Here is a 12,043-nt window from a genome sequence, read left to right on the forward strand (position 1 = left end):
GTGTGTGTACGTGCATACATATATGTACAAGTGCTTACATTTGTGTGGGTACGTGTGTGTGCACATGTGTGCATGCACGGACGCGGGCCCTGCTGTCCCGTGGAGGATGAGGCTGGCATCCATGCAGCTCCTCCCTTTGTTCCCGCCGGGGTTTGGGTTTCTGGGGGGCAGGCACAGGCTGGGGGTACCAGTCAGAGCCTAGTGTTCTCGAGAACTGGGTGTGACTTAGTGACAGCTGCCTGCAACACCGGCAGGGCAGGCTTGGTGGGGGTGAGGTCGGGGTCACAAGAAGCCTCACCTCAGAGAGGGTGGGCATCTCCAGGCCGACCCAGAGGGCTCACGGCAAAGGTGGGCAAAGGCAGCTGGGCTGGAATAAGGCACTGTCAGCACAGCCCCTCAGGAGGCGCCCTGGGGGCTTTCAGCCATTACCCCAGGGCGTTTGGGGTGTGTTCTGAGGCCCTGAACCCCCACCTCCTGGGGTGAGGCCCTGCTGGGGGAAGGTTGGGCCCCCACCTACCTGGCGAGTGTGGGGTCAGGGGCCGGGCCACCAGGGCCACACGGTGCCCAAGACACCCCAGACCCTTTCCAGGCACCATATGCAAAGTGGGGGCTGGGCTCAGAGCCCCCTCAGCCTGGCCCACACCCCAGTGCCTAGGTTGGAAGGAGGCTGGGCCAGGCATTGGTCCGTCCCCTCCAGCCAGCCATCTCAGTGGGGCAGAGGCCCCATGCGTCCTGAGCCCTTGGCCAACCCAGGGGAGCCCTGTGGCCTCAGCACAGCTGCCCGGCCCTCCAGGCACAGGGCCCGAGAGCTGGGGTGGGCTCATAGGGAAAGGGACCTGCTACCACGTCCTGTAGTTGGTCCCTCTGCTCGGTGCCCCTGCCTGACTCCACCCTCGTGGGCGGGCAGGTGAGGAGTCCCGTCGATTGACTCTTTGTGCCGTTGTTGTGTCTTCCCAGATGAGACAAGGGGCCTTCCTGGTGAACACGGCCCGGGGCGGCCTGGTGGACGAGAAGGCCTTGGCCCAGGCCCTGAAGGAGGGGCGGATACGTGGCGCTGCCCTGGACGTGCACGAGTCGGAGCCCTTCAGGTGCCCCCCAGTGGTGCCGTGGGCGGTCCCCGAGATGGCACCTCTCCTGGGCGGGTGCTCACGCCCCCCCACAGCTGGCAGGAGTCAGGGGCGGGCCCTAATGGCTGCAGCACCGAGGGACTGAGGCCCAAATGCCCATCTATGGTCTCTGAGCCCGGGTCCCTGCCTTGGGCAGCTGAGGGTCCAAAGGCACAGATGGGCCTGACTTCGTGTCCAGCCCATGATCCCGGTCCGGCCAGTACCCAGCCAGGTGTCGGGGGGCAGGTGGTCATCACCTGCAGGCTCATTCAGAGGCCTCACAGCCAGGAAGCCCGTCTGGGCAGCAGGCCAGCCCGGGTCTCCAGCCCTGGGGGACAGCAGTGCGGGAGGGCCTGGGGTCACAGCCTGTAGCTTCTGGAGCCAGGCCCCCTTGAGGGAGGGGCCAGGGCAGCGTCCCCCCAGTGCAGGCCCCTCCCTGTGGCTGTCAGGAGCCCGTGGCAAGTTTCACCATCCTGGGGGTGGACGGATCTGATGGAGGGGTGGGGGCGTGGTTCCAGACAGGGCCAGGCACCCTGCGCCCCACCCCAGGCCACGGCGCTCTAACCTGCCGTGCGTTGTCCATAGCTTCAGCCAGGGTCCTCTGAAGGACGCACCCAACCTGATCTGCACCCCCCACGCAGCCTGGTACAGCGAGCAGGCGTCCATCGAGATGCGCGAGGAGGCAGCCCGGGAGATCCGGAGAGCCATCACAGGTGGGCTGGCAGGGTGGGTGGGACGTGCCGATGGCAGGGTCCTCAGGCTCTTTCGGAGACCAGTGCCCGTTGGGTGGCCTTTCTCCACCTTCCCCATCATTTAGCCATGTCTATCTTATGCTGGACGTGCACGGAGCTGATACTGACCCACCCTGGTGTGGGTGGCACAGCCGCAGCAGACCCCCAAATGCAGAGGAAGTCAGCCCCCAGGTCTCTCCTGTGGCCACAGCGTGCTGGTCCTCAGTCAGGCATGTGTCACCTTTGTGACCCTTGCTCATTGTCACTGAGGTTTCAGCATATGTGTCATTTCTTACCACCCTTTAAAAAGGTCAGGCTGTCCTTGGTGGGCCCTGCTGGCTGCTCTCTGACACCCCCAGGTGGAGCAGACAGGGTAGGGGAGCTCCTTTGAGCTGAGGGCGCCTGCTTGGGGTTGGGGGTTCCCGAGCTGCGAAGGTGACCGTGCCAGACAAGCGGCCTCCTGTGCCTAACAAGAGTGAGCCAGGAGGAGGGGGCGCATAGCCACGGGGCCTCTGTAGCATTAGCTCCATGGGGGGTGACCCAGGTCTTTGACCTACAAGCTGCTGGGGTCCCCTTGGTGGCAGCTGCTGAATGCGGGCCCCATCCTTACTCTCTGTTCCATCTCCCAGGCCGGATCCCCGACAGCCTGAAGAACTGCGTCAACAAGGACCACCTGACAGCTGCCACCCACTGGGCCAGCATGGACCCAGCCGTCGTGCACCCCGAGCTCAACGGGGCCGCCTACAGGTGAGCAGGCCGGTGAGGGGGCTCTCAGGCCTGGACGTGCGTGCTCACCTGGGCCCCAGTGGACACAGAAGGTCGGATGCCCTTCAGGGCCTGGTGAATACAAGACCATCTGGGTAGAGGCCGTACTGGGCACAGGGGGGCAGGGTGTGTGGGAGGGCAGTGGGCCCGCCCCAGCAGGTGGCCTCGGGAGCAGCCCCATGCCTTCCTGGCTCTGTGCTGTCAGTGCTGCAGCCACAGAAGGGGCCTGGCCGCGGGGCCTCACCTGCTGTCTCTCCTCTCCCAGCAGGTACCCCCCGGGCGTGGTGGGTGTGGCCCCCAGTGGCATCCCAGCAGCTGTCGAAGGCATTGTCCCCAGCGCCATGTCCCTGTCCCACGGCCTGCCCCCCGTGTCCCACCCACCCCACGCCCCTTCTCCCGGCCAAACCGTGAAGCCCGAGGCGGATAGAGACCACCCGAGTGACCAGTTGTAGCCCGAGCGGAGCTCTGCAGCCTCGGTCGGCGGGGCCGCCGTTGGACAGGCACACGGAGTGGCTTGCAGGCGCCACAGCGATCCAGAGACTGTCCCGGCTCCAGGTGGTCGGGAGGAGGCGCCAAGCCTCCCGGCGTCGACTGTAGTTGTCCCGTCCCGAAGGCCGGCCGCTGCCCTGTGTCCTTTGCGTCCTCGTTAAGCAAGAGAAGTTAGTAGTTAATCTCATGAGTGTCCTGTCCGTGTCCAGTCTTAGAGCGTGACAAAGGGTCTGTTTGCCAGGCCGTCAGCCAGGAACCAGGGGGCTCAGCAGGTCGATTTCACACGGTTTTCTTCCGTGCGTTGAACGGCCCGGAATGAGGCAGTTGGCAAACTTCTCAGGACAATGAATCCTTCCCGTTTTTCTTTCTACGCCACACAGTGCATTGTTTTTTCTACCTGCTTGTCTTATTTTTAGAATAACTTAGAAAACAAAACAAAGGCTGTTTTCCTAATTTTGGCATGAACCCCCTTGTTCCAAATGAAGACGGCACCGCGACACGGCTCGAGACGAAGAGAGCGTGGGCCCGCGGCATCTGTCTGGGCTGCAAGCGCGCCGTGTCCCGGCCTGTGCCGGTGCCGTCCGTCCTGCTGATGTGGTAGCTCGCAGTATCTTGGTTAAAATCATGTTTGTGACTGTCACCATTTGTATGAATTATTTTAAAGAAATAAAAGCCCCAGAAAGAGCGGCGTGCCCAGCGTCTGCTTCAGCAGCTTGGTCTCGCGGGGACGCTGGGGGCTCTAGGTGCAGGTTCCAGTGGCCTTGGGGCCAGTTACAGCCCCGGGAGCCATGTCCGAGGGAGCCGCAGGTCCTGGCCCGGAAGCTGTGTGCCTCAAGTGCTGGTGCCGGCAGTGCCAGGGGCATGCAGGTCCTGGCACAGCCACTGCCAGGACAGGGCCCACCCGCCTCCGCCTGGTGCTCCTCTCACAGGGGCCTGAGGCCCGGGGAAGAACGGATGCCGCGGCCTCTGCAGAGGAAAGCCAGGAGGACACTGCAGGGATGCAAGAAACAGCAGTCAGTCCTCATGCAGCTCAAGGCTAAACCCTTTGTCCCCTTCTCACGGCTCCCTGGGAAGCCCCATCAGCGCCCGCCAGCAGAGCCGTGTGCACAGGCTGCCTGCTCCCTGTCCCTCCCTGGCATCGCACGGCCTTCAGGGTGCCGCCGAGCTGGCGCCCCGGCCTGCCTCGGGCCCACTGGTCTGGCACCACGTGGTTCCTGACCTTGGCCCTCCTATGCACCTGCGTGAATGACCTCGACTCTCAGCTGCACTCGCTCCTCAGTCTGCGCTAGATGGGGTTCCTGAGGGCAGGGCCGGGCCCGCCACAGAGGCCTGCTCTTTGCCCGAGCCTGGCATTTCCCTCTCGGCCCCAAGCCTCCGCTGTGGTGCCTGGGGCTCACGTCCCGGCTTCTCCGACTCTGCTCCCCTTTAGCTCTGTGCGTCCTGGAGCGCGTCCTTCAGTGGTCTTTCCAGCGCTGTTCTGCCAGGGAAGCCATCCACAAAGGCCTATTTGTGGGAGACTTCTGGAGAAAACTTTAGTTTTGCCCACACCCTTGCTGAGGTTGGGCTGGCGCAGGATTCCAGGGCCGGAGCTGTTTTCTCCCCACTCCGCGCCTCCTTATCGTCCAGCCTCTGTCCTCGGGAGCCAGGGGTCATCCTGGTCGCCGTCCCTTGGGGGTCCCGCTTTTCTCTGCAGCTGCCTTCACAGTCCCCTCTTTGCCCAGCATTCTGCCTTCTCACTGCAGCTCGTGTCCACGAGTGGCTCTGTTCTTGTTTCTCCTTCCCAGAACTCATTACACGTTGTGAATTGGCAGATTCGTGTCTTTACTTAGTTAATTCTGGAAAATTCTCAGCCATCCTGTCTTCACTTGTTTCCCCCTTTATCACCGGTTTTTCCTTCAGGAATCGTGAGTAACACTGAAAACACAACATATAAAAACTGGGGAATAGCTGAAGTAATTAACGTAAAGTATTAGAAGAGAACAGAAACCGTAATTAAGATAAATTTATATGTATCTTAAGCAACTAGAAAAAGAATGACAAAATTTAAAGTCATAGATGGACCAAAATAATATAAGCTCAGAATTAACCAAACAGAAAACAAACACATAGCAGAGAAGATCCACCAATCCAACAGGTGGTTCTTTGAAAAATTAGTAAACTCTGTCAGATGAATTAAGAAAATAAGTACAACTGCCACCAGCCGTGAAAAGGTGTCGTTACAGCTCCCAAGGTCAGTAGAATGACAGAGGATCTGATGAACGACTATGCTGAAAATTTAGAAGAAATGAAAAAAAACAACACTTGCGAACACTGACACAAACATAAAGACCTGAACAGCTCTATAACTTTAAAGAATTCAAATTTAAAAAAGATTTCCTCAAAAAAAAATTACAAATCTGGATGACTTCGTGGTGAGTCTTAAATATTTAGAGAAGAAATAACTAGTTTCACACAAACTTCCACTCACAGGGAGTGGGTGCACCTCCCAACTTGTGTCATGAGGTTGCATTAACTCTGATTCCAAAGTTGGAAGAGAAAAAAAGACCGTCGGGAACCCCCACAGGAGCGTCCAGACACGGTGACCTTCCCCACAGCGGGGGTGGTGGTGCATGCACCGGGCGTCCGCTCAGGACCAGGGCATTTGTTCCCCAGCCCTGGAGCCCTAGTTCCTGAGGGCGCACGGCTCAGCCCTCTGCACGGTGTCCTCAGCCATGAGAGCTGCCCCCCGCCCCGAAGCCCACCCCGGCCGTAGTTGGTGCTGTGGGTCCAGCATCCTGCAGCCTGCTGGGGGGTCGTCCCTTCTGCTCACTTAGTCCCTGGCTTCGGAGTGCAAACCTCCAGCCCCTTTGTCTCAGCTGAGGATGGCTGTGGACACCCGCCCACTCCAAGGGGACCCCCGCCGACCCCCATGCCCCTCTGCCCCAGTGCTCTCGCTGGGCCCTGCAGGGTGTCGCCGAGAGGGCTCCTGCCACACCAGCTGTGTGTGGAACCCATCCCAGGGCCGCTTCCCCGGAGCCCCGCTGAGACCCCCTGACCGGCATTTCCACTCCCGGGGGCTCTGATACACGGACACGCAGTGACTGACCGCCGGGTCAGGGGCATCCAGAGCAGCTCTCACCATAAAGGGCAGAACCTGAAACACCCCGTCCATCAGTGGTGGGATGGATGGCCAGTAGTGGTTTCCACAGCAGTGAAGACAAGTGACGTTCACAGACAGTGCGTGTGGGCCTCACACGTCAGAGGAAGGACCAGACCCTGGAGCACGGCCGCAGGCTCCTTCACGTGGGCCCACGCAGAGGGAGACTGCCCCATGGCGCTGCGTCGGGCGAGGGGCAGGGCTGGGGCTGCTCTTCTCTTTCCCGGAGCTTCTCTCTCACTCGAGTCCACTCAGCTCCAGCAAATCACCGCTCACTCCTGGGCACACCAGCCCATCGTGGCTCCAGTGGCTTCTGCTGCAGGCGAGTGACCTCGTCACCGTCCCTCCAGATCTCAGGGTGGTGGTTTGCCCTGTGACCTCGGTTCTGTGACGGGTCCAAGAAAAGTTGTTGATTTTTCAGTTTTTCAACTATTTTTGTTGCAAGGACAGAAGTGACGACTTCTAAGCTCTTTACATGTCTGAACTGAAACCATACTTTCTATTTTAGTTTGAAAACCTGTTTTGCTCTGACTCCCTTCGCAGAAACGTGTCAGGAGGGACTCCGAATGTCCTCTGCTGCGCGCTCGGTGTGTGGCTGGCGTTTGCTGAGTGAGCGAGTGGATGAATGAATGGACCTCGCATGCTGCCTGATCTCCTGGCCCATCACCCTCTTCTTGGGTTTACACCCTCATTTTGCTGAAGTGCATCCTGCAGTAGCTTCCTGAGAATGGGCTCAAGGGAGGTGATTTTGTGAAACCTCACGTGTCTGAAATGTCCTCTCGCCTGCCCAGATTGATGGCTCTGGGACCCCCTCCTCAGGCTCCCCTCCCACCGGGTGGGGCTGCTGCTGGGCCTGCTTTTCCTTGAGGCTCTCTGTCCCCAGAGGGGCCCGAGGGCAGCTCTCTGGATGGACCCCAGCCCAACCCAGTGAGGAAGCCTGGGCCGGTGGTGCCCACTGCAGACCATCTTGTGAAAGTGATGGACAGGATGGCATTGCCCTGGGAGTTCAGAGCCTGCTGTGGGGACGCCCCCAGTCTGTGACCGTTCTGTCCAGTGGCTGGCTCTGAGTCTGGTGGCCCCTCCCTGGTGCTCACTCAGGGTCTCAGATCTCCCACCAGGCTTTACAGTCAAACCCCACCCCATCCTTGCCAGCCCTGCCTCCTGACCTGGTGCCGTGGCGCCTGGTTGTGGGGGGTGCCACTCCCAGCCCTGAGGCCCCCTGACTACTGCCCCCCAGCTCCTGCGGGGCTCACTGGAAGGTGTGACCAGGGGCCTGTGGACTCGAGGCCAACCCCACCAGCGGCCCCTGCCTCACTGTGCCCGAGGCCTCGGTGCTCGGCCCTGCTAGGCAGGTGGGTTCTGCTTCCCTATTGGATGCTGCCCAGCCCATCTCTGTCCCGAGGGCCAGTCCTGTGGGCCCTTTGGGAGGCTCCAGGACCTGCAACACATCACCGCCTCGTGGAGCAGCCCCTCCTGGCTCCGGGGCCGTCAGGAGCCCGAGGGTCCCTTGACTGCATGTTCTGCAAGCCCCCACCAGGTCCTGTGGGTCCCCTCCCGGCATCACCGGCACCTGCTCAGGCCCCCACCCCCCGGCAGCCGGAGGCACCTCTGCCCCGGCCTGCCCGGCCCCCCACACTGCTGGGGACTTGGTGAGCACGAGGGTGGCCTGGACCCCAGCAGGAAGGGGCTGATTCTGGATGCATTGGTTTCGCTGACGTGGGTGTGGGTGTGAGAGGAGGCCGGAGGGGTGACTTGGAGGGTCCCTGGCTCAGCCCAGAAGCAGGTGGGGCTGTAGAGGAGGGCCGTGGGGACACGAGGAGTCCTTGGGCCCTGTGACCCCGGGCGAGGCCCTCCCCTCCCAGTCTTGGGGACCCCAGCTCATCTCCCAGAGTCTAACATTGTGCCGGAGGCCACGGCCACAGCCAGGAGACAGGGACACAAGCACAAGGCAGGACATTGCAAGGAGGAGGGAAACGCACCGGTGCCGCCACAGTCATGGGAACAGAAAACCCTACAAATCAGCGGAGCGCTAGAGCAGATCCAGACGGCGGCTGCTCCACAGGGACCGCTCTGCCGGCCGCTTGCCAGCGCTTCCACCAGCTGCCGACCGAGCACAGGCGGAGCACCGGCCCGGGAGGCTGCCCCTCGCACGACCCATCGCCTGGTTCCCGGTGAGAAAACCGGCCGGCCTGCCTGGCAGCACGCTTGACAGGCAGCTGAGGAATGATCAAAGGGCGCCGGCCTCCCGCGAATGCTGACGCATCTGAGCCACCATAGTCGACCCGCCCGCCTGCTCTCCACGTTGACGTGAGGGCGCTGCGATCTGCCAGAAGGCTGGCTGTTTGTTTTCAGCAACTTCAACAGTCTTATCCCAAATCTGTATGGAATAACAGGGGTCTGTGAACTGGAGGTGCTGAGACCGTGGGCAAGTGAACAAGCGGACGGGGCAGCAGAGTCACCACAGGGATGGAGGGAGAGCGGGTCTGGCGCGTGTGTGTATATGTGCTTGCGTGTGCGTGTGTATGTGTGTGCGTGTAAACTGAGACATGATCTGGGGCACAAACCGGTGGAGAGGGACGGGCGTAGTGGAAGAAGCCGTGGTGCTTATGGGCCGAAAGGCAGCTCCTCTGGGCAGTGGGGCCACAGGATGACCGAGGGACACCCCACTGGCGGTCTTGCCACCTGCAAGAACACGTGAGCCCTGGGCAGGGGTGCCGAGCGGCTCCCTGGGCTGGGGCAGAGTGAGGCGGGCGCTGGGGTGGGAGCTCTCAGCAGTGGTACCGACAGGGAGGGGCGCCAGCCACCCTACTACCATCATGGCTGCCCCCCTTTGGTCCTTTGGCCAACCCAGCGTTGGCTGCCCTCTGCCCTCCGCCCTCTGCCCTCCGTCTGGGTGTGGCTCTAGGGGCTCAGGGCTGTGGGGACAATGAGTGGGCATTCAGCACGGGACCATGGCCAGGAAGTGGCGGGGCAGTTGTCCTGGGGTGGCCTGAGCAGGGGACAGGGCAGGGAGGCAGGCTCTCTCCCTGTGACGTCGGCCCCCGCCCAGACAGCCCCCACTGCCCACAGGAGGCGGGACAGAGGCAACAGGTCGCATCCCCTGGAGCCGGGCCGGCCGCCCGGCCACTCTGGCCAGGGCCCAGCTGGACTCGCAGAATTGATTTTCCAGCAAAAAACAACCCCGGGCAGAGGTGCTGAGATGAGGGCCAGCTGCAAGGCTCTTCCGGGCTTTCTGCCCTGGCGGCCGGCGCTCCTGCGTGAAGAAAACCATCTGGGCCGCTGGGCCGGTGCCCGGAGGAGGACCCGGGGCCCCGTGACCACCACTGCTCTCCCTGGCACACGGCGTTCAGGCCAGCCCAGGTCACGGGCGTGGAGCCCTGGCTGCCTGGCCCAGAGGCCTGGCTAGCGCGCCGGCCCCGAATCAGTGTCCAACCGTCCAGCCCCAGACCTGGAGTACCGAGGCCACGCAGGACTTCCCCTCTGCCCCCTGCCTCTCGGCCGCTGCTCTGGCCTGAGCCCCTGCCATCCACCCTCCCACAGCAGGGGCCCTTCACTGGCAGGATTGAGAGATGTCTCCCACAGACATCGCGTGGTGGTTCGGTCCACGTTCAAGAGGCACAGAAAGACGGGGGGTTGCACGCCCTGCCTGAGGCAGCCGCACCCCGAGGCGGCCAGCACGGCCTGAGTCCCCTTCCCACGTGTGTATAAACACGGAGCCCAGGAGCCCCCGCTTCTCTCTCTCCCACAAGGGCAGCGGACTCTGTTCTATTTTAACTACTGAATGGTCTCGGCGACGTGGACCCTCGGGTCTGGGATCCACTGCAGAGATGAATCCTGCTTCCTCTGCCCCGTGCCCGCTCGTTCCCATCTTACAGACAGCGGTTCAGCCTGTGGCTTGTCCTTGGGTCAGTGTCACGGGGGAGCAGATTTGTAGGGTGAATTCCCAGGGGTGGAATTGCTAGTCCAAGAAATGTCCAGGTGTAATCTGGGGAGATAATCCCAAATTGCACACTGTGGGCACAGACCAGTTTACACTCCCAACAACATGGAAGGGCTCGTATTTCCCCACAGGCACCGGACACAGTGAATTATCCAACTTCACGATTCACGTCAGTGCAGCAGGTGACTGTCAGCACCTTCATGCCATTTTATCAGCTTTCCTTCCAGTACCAGTAAAATTGCACCCTGCCCATGTCTCCACGTCCTATGAATTATCTGTTCAAACTCTGTTTATTTTCTATTTGGGAAATAATGGCTGGTCTCTTTCTTATTGATTTGTAAGAGCTCTCTACATAATAAGGAAATTACACTTTTATCTGTGAGTTGTAAATACAGTTTCTTCACTTGTTGTTTATTTGTTTACATACACATTTATCATCTTTCTCTGCCATGAGATGGCCAGCCTTAGGAGGGCAAGGAGTCTCTGACTGCCCAAGCACAACGTCCCTGTCACCAGGAGCCGACCCCGGGCTCCTTGTCCCCCATGCACACTGCCTCCTGGAGGCTGCCCCACCCAGAGCTGAGACCCCGGCTGAAATGAGACCCTGCCTCACCAGTGCCCCTGAGTGCCTTGGAGTCTGCTGGGAGTGGAGGCCAGGGCAAGGCCCCAATGGAGAGGCTGAGGATACCCGGAGCTGGTCCTGCCATCTCACCCAGGCTCAGGGAGGAGGCTGTGGGGGGGTGGGGCATGGACTGGGCGGGCAGGCAGGGGGTGGGCAGAGGAGTCCCCATGATGGGCTGGCCCAGGGGAGGCTGGGTCAATAGGGAAGAGCTTCCCCCAAGAGGCCCCTGAGGTGGGAGGGCAAGCTCCCTCCTCACTCAGATAAGGACCAGGGGCTTGAGTCCAAGGCAGCTAATGTCTGATGGTCCTAATTAGGTCCAGAAGCTGAGATTCCCCAAGGAGGAAAATCCCAACTCAACAACAGGGCCAGAGGCTGCCTGAGGCCTGGCGTGTGGTGCTCATGCCTCTGCAGTTCCTGGAGCCCAGGGCCCGTCCCCGCCTGGAGGTGGACGCAGCGGGCTGGGCTCGGGTCGGACCTTGAGGGTCAAATGCATTGTTCTCAGCTAATTTCATACCTCCCGGGGCACCAGCGGTTCCCCCACAGCAGCCAGGCCAACTCTGGGCTCTGGCCAGGCCCCCGTACCTCCTCTGTACTTCCTGGCTGTGCCAGGGCATCCCCTCAAAACTCACATACACACGCAGCCCACATAGCCCCCACATACATGAGCCCCCACTGCTCCTGAGCAGCCCTGCCCCTCCCCCCACCCCGTGTGGAAGGGGACGGTCCCCCCTCCCTGGCTGTGTCCCCCATGCCTCTGCTCCAGGAAGTGGCCCTTTCTAGCTCCTCCTCCTCCTCCCCGCCCCGCTCCAGCCCAGGGCTGAACTCGGTGCATCTGGTATGAGCTGGGACTTTGTCCCCTGGATGCCTCAGCTTGGTGGGGGCCATACCCGGAGCTGGTCCTGCCATCTCACCCAGGCTCAGGGAGGAGGCTGTGGGGGGGTGGGGCATGGACTGGGCGGGCAGGCAGGGGGTGGGCAGAGGAGTCCCCATGATGGGCTGGCCCAGGGGAGGCTGGGGAGAGAGAGACACCTCCATCCTGTTGGTGGGACACGCAGGTTTCTAGGAGCTAGACCCGCCCACACCCATCCCCGGCTCTGGCTCCCAGCCTCAGTGTCCCCATCTGAGCAGTAGGTGGTCACTGCTGCCCTGAGCAGTTGCTCTCTACCCACTGCACTGTCCCCTGTGGCTGCCCTGGGGGCCTAGTGACCTGGTGGGACAGGCCCGTGGGTGGCAGCCCACGCTTGGGACCAGGGG

At 61.5% G+C, this 12,043-nt stretch overlaps 1 protein-coding gene and 1 long non-coding RNA gene across 3 annotated transcripts in view; one reads left to right on the forward strand and one right to left on the reverse strand.

The window, feature by feature from the left end:
• Positions 1-3,775, forward strand: part of CTBP1 (C-terminal binding protein 1) — a 28,618-nt gene extending 24,843 nt beyond the window's left edge. Inside the window, exons 7-10 of one of the 2 annotated variants that reach the window (XM_046656276.1) lie at positions 958-1,088; positions 1,692-1,819; positions 2,467-2,584; positions 2,871-3,775. In XM_046656276.1, the coding sequence (XP_046512232.1) occupies positions 958-1,088; positions 1,692-1,819; positions 2,467-2,584; positions 2,871-3,054 (561 nt within the window). In that variant the 3' untranslated portion in view covers positions 3,055-3,775. Of the gene's footprint in view, positions 1-957; positions 1,089-1,691; positions 1,820-2,466; positions 2,585-2,867 lie in introns of both variants that reach the window. The other variant, XM_046656275.1, reaches the window with a different exon arrangement.
• On the reverse strand, positions 3,487-10,550 carry LOC124237055 (uncharacterized). Its single transcript, XR_006887924.1, has 2 exons — positions 4,329-10,550; positions 3,487-4,081 (listed from the first exon to the last, which is right to left on the reverse strand). It is a non-coding gene; the product is annotated as an uncharacterized LOC124237055 (long non-coding RNA).
• Positions 10,551-12,043: the final 1,493 nt, after the last annotated feature.

This window comes from Equus quagga, chromosome 3 (genome assembly GCF_021613505.1).
Source record: "Equus quagga isolate Etosha38 chromosome 3, UCLA_HA_Equagga_1.0, whole genome shotgun sequence".
Taxonomy (NCBI): domain Eukaryota; kingdom Metazoa; phylum Chordata; class Mammalia; order Perissodactyla; family Equidae; genus Equus; species Equus quagga.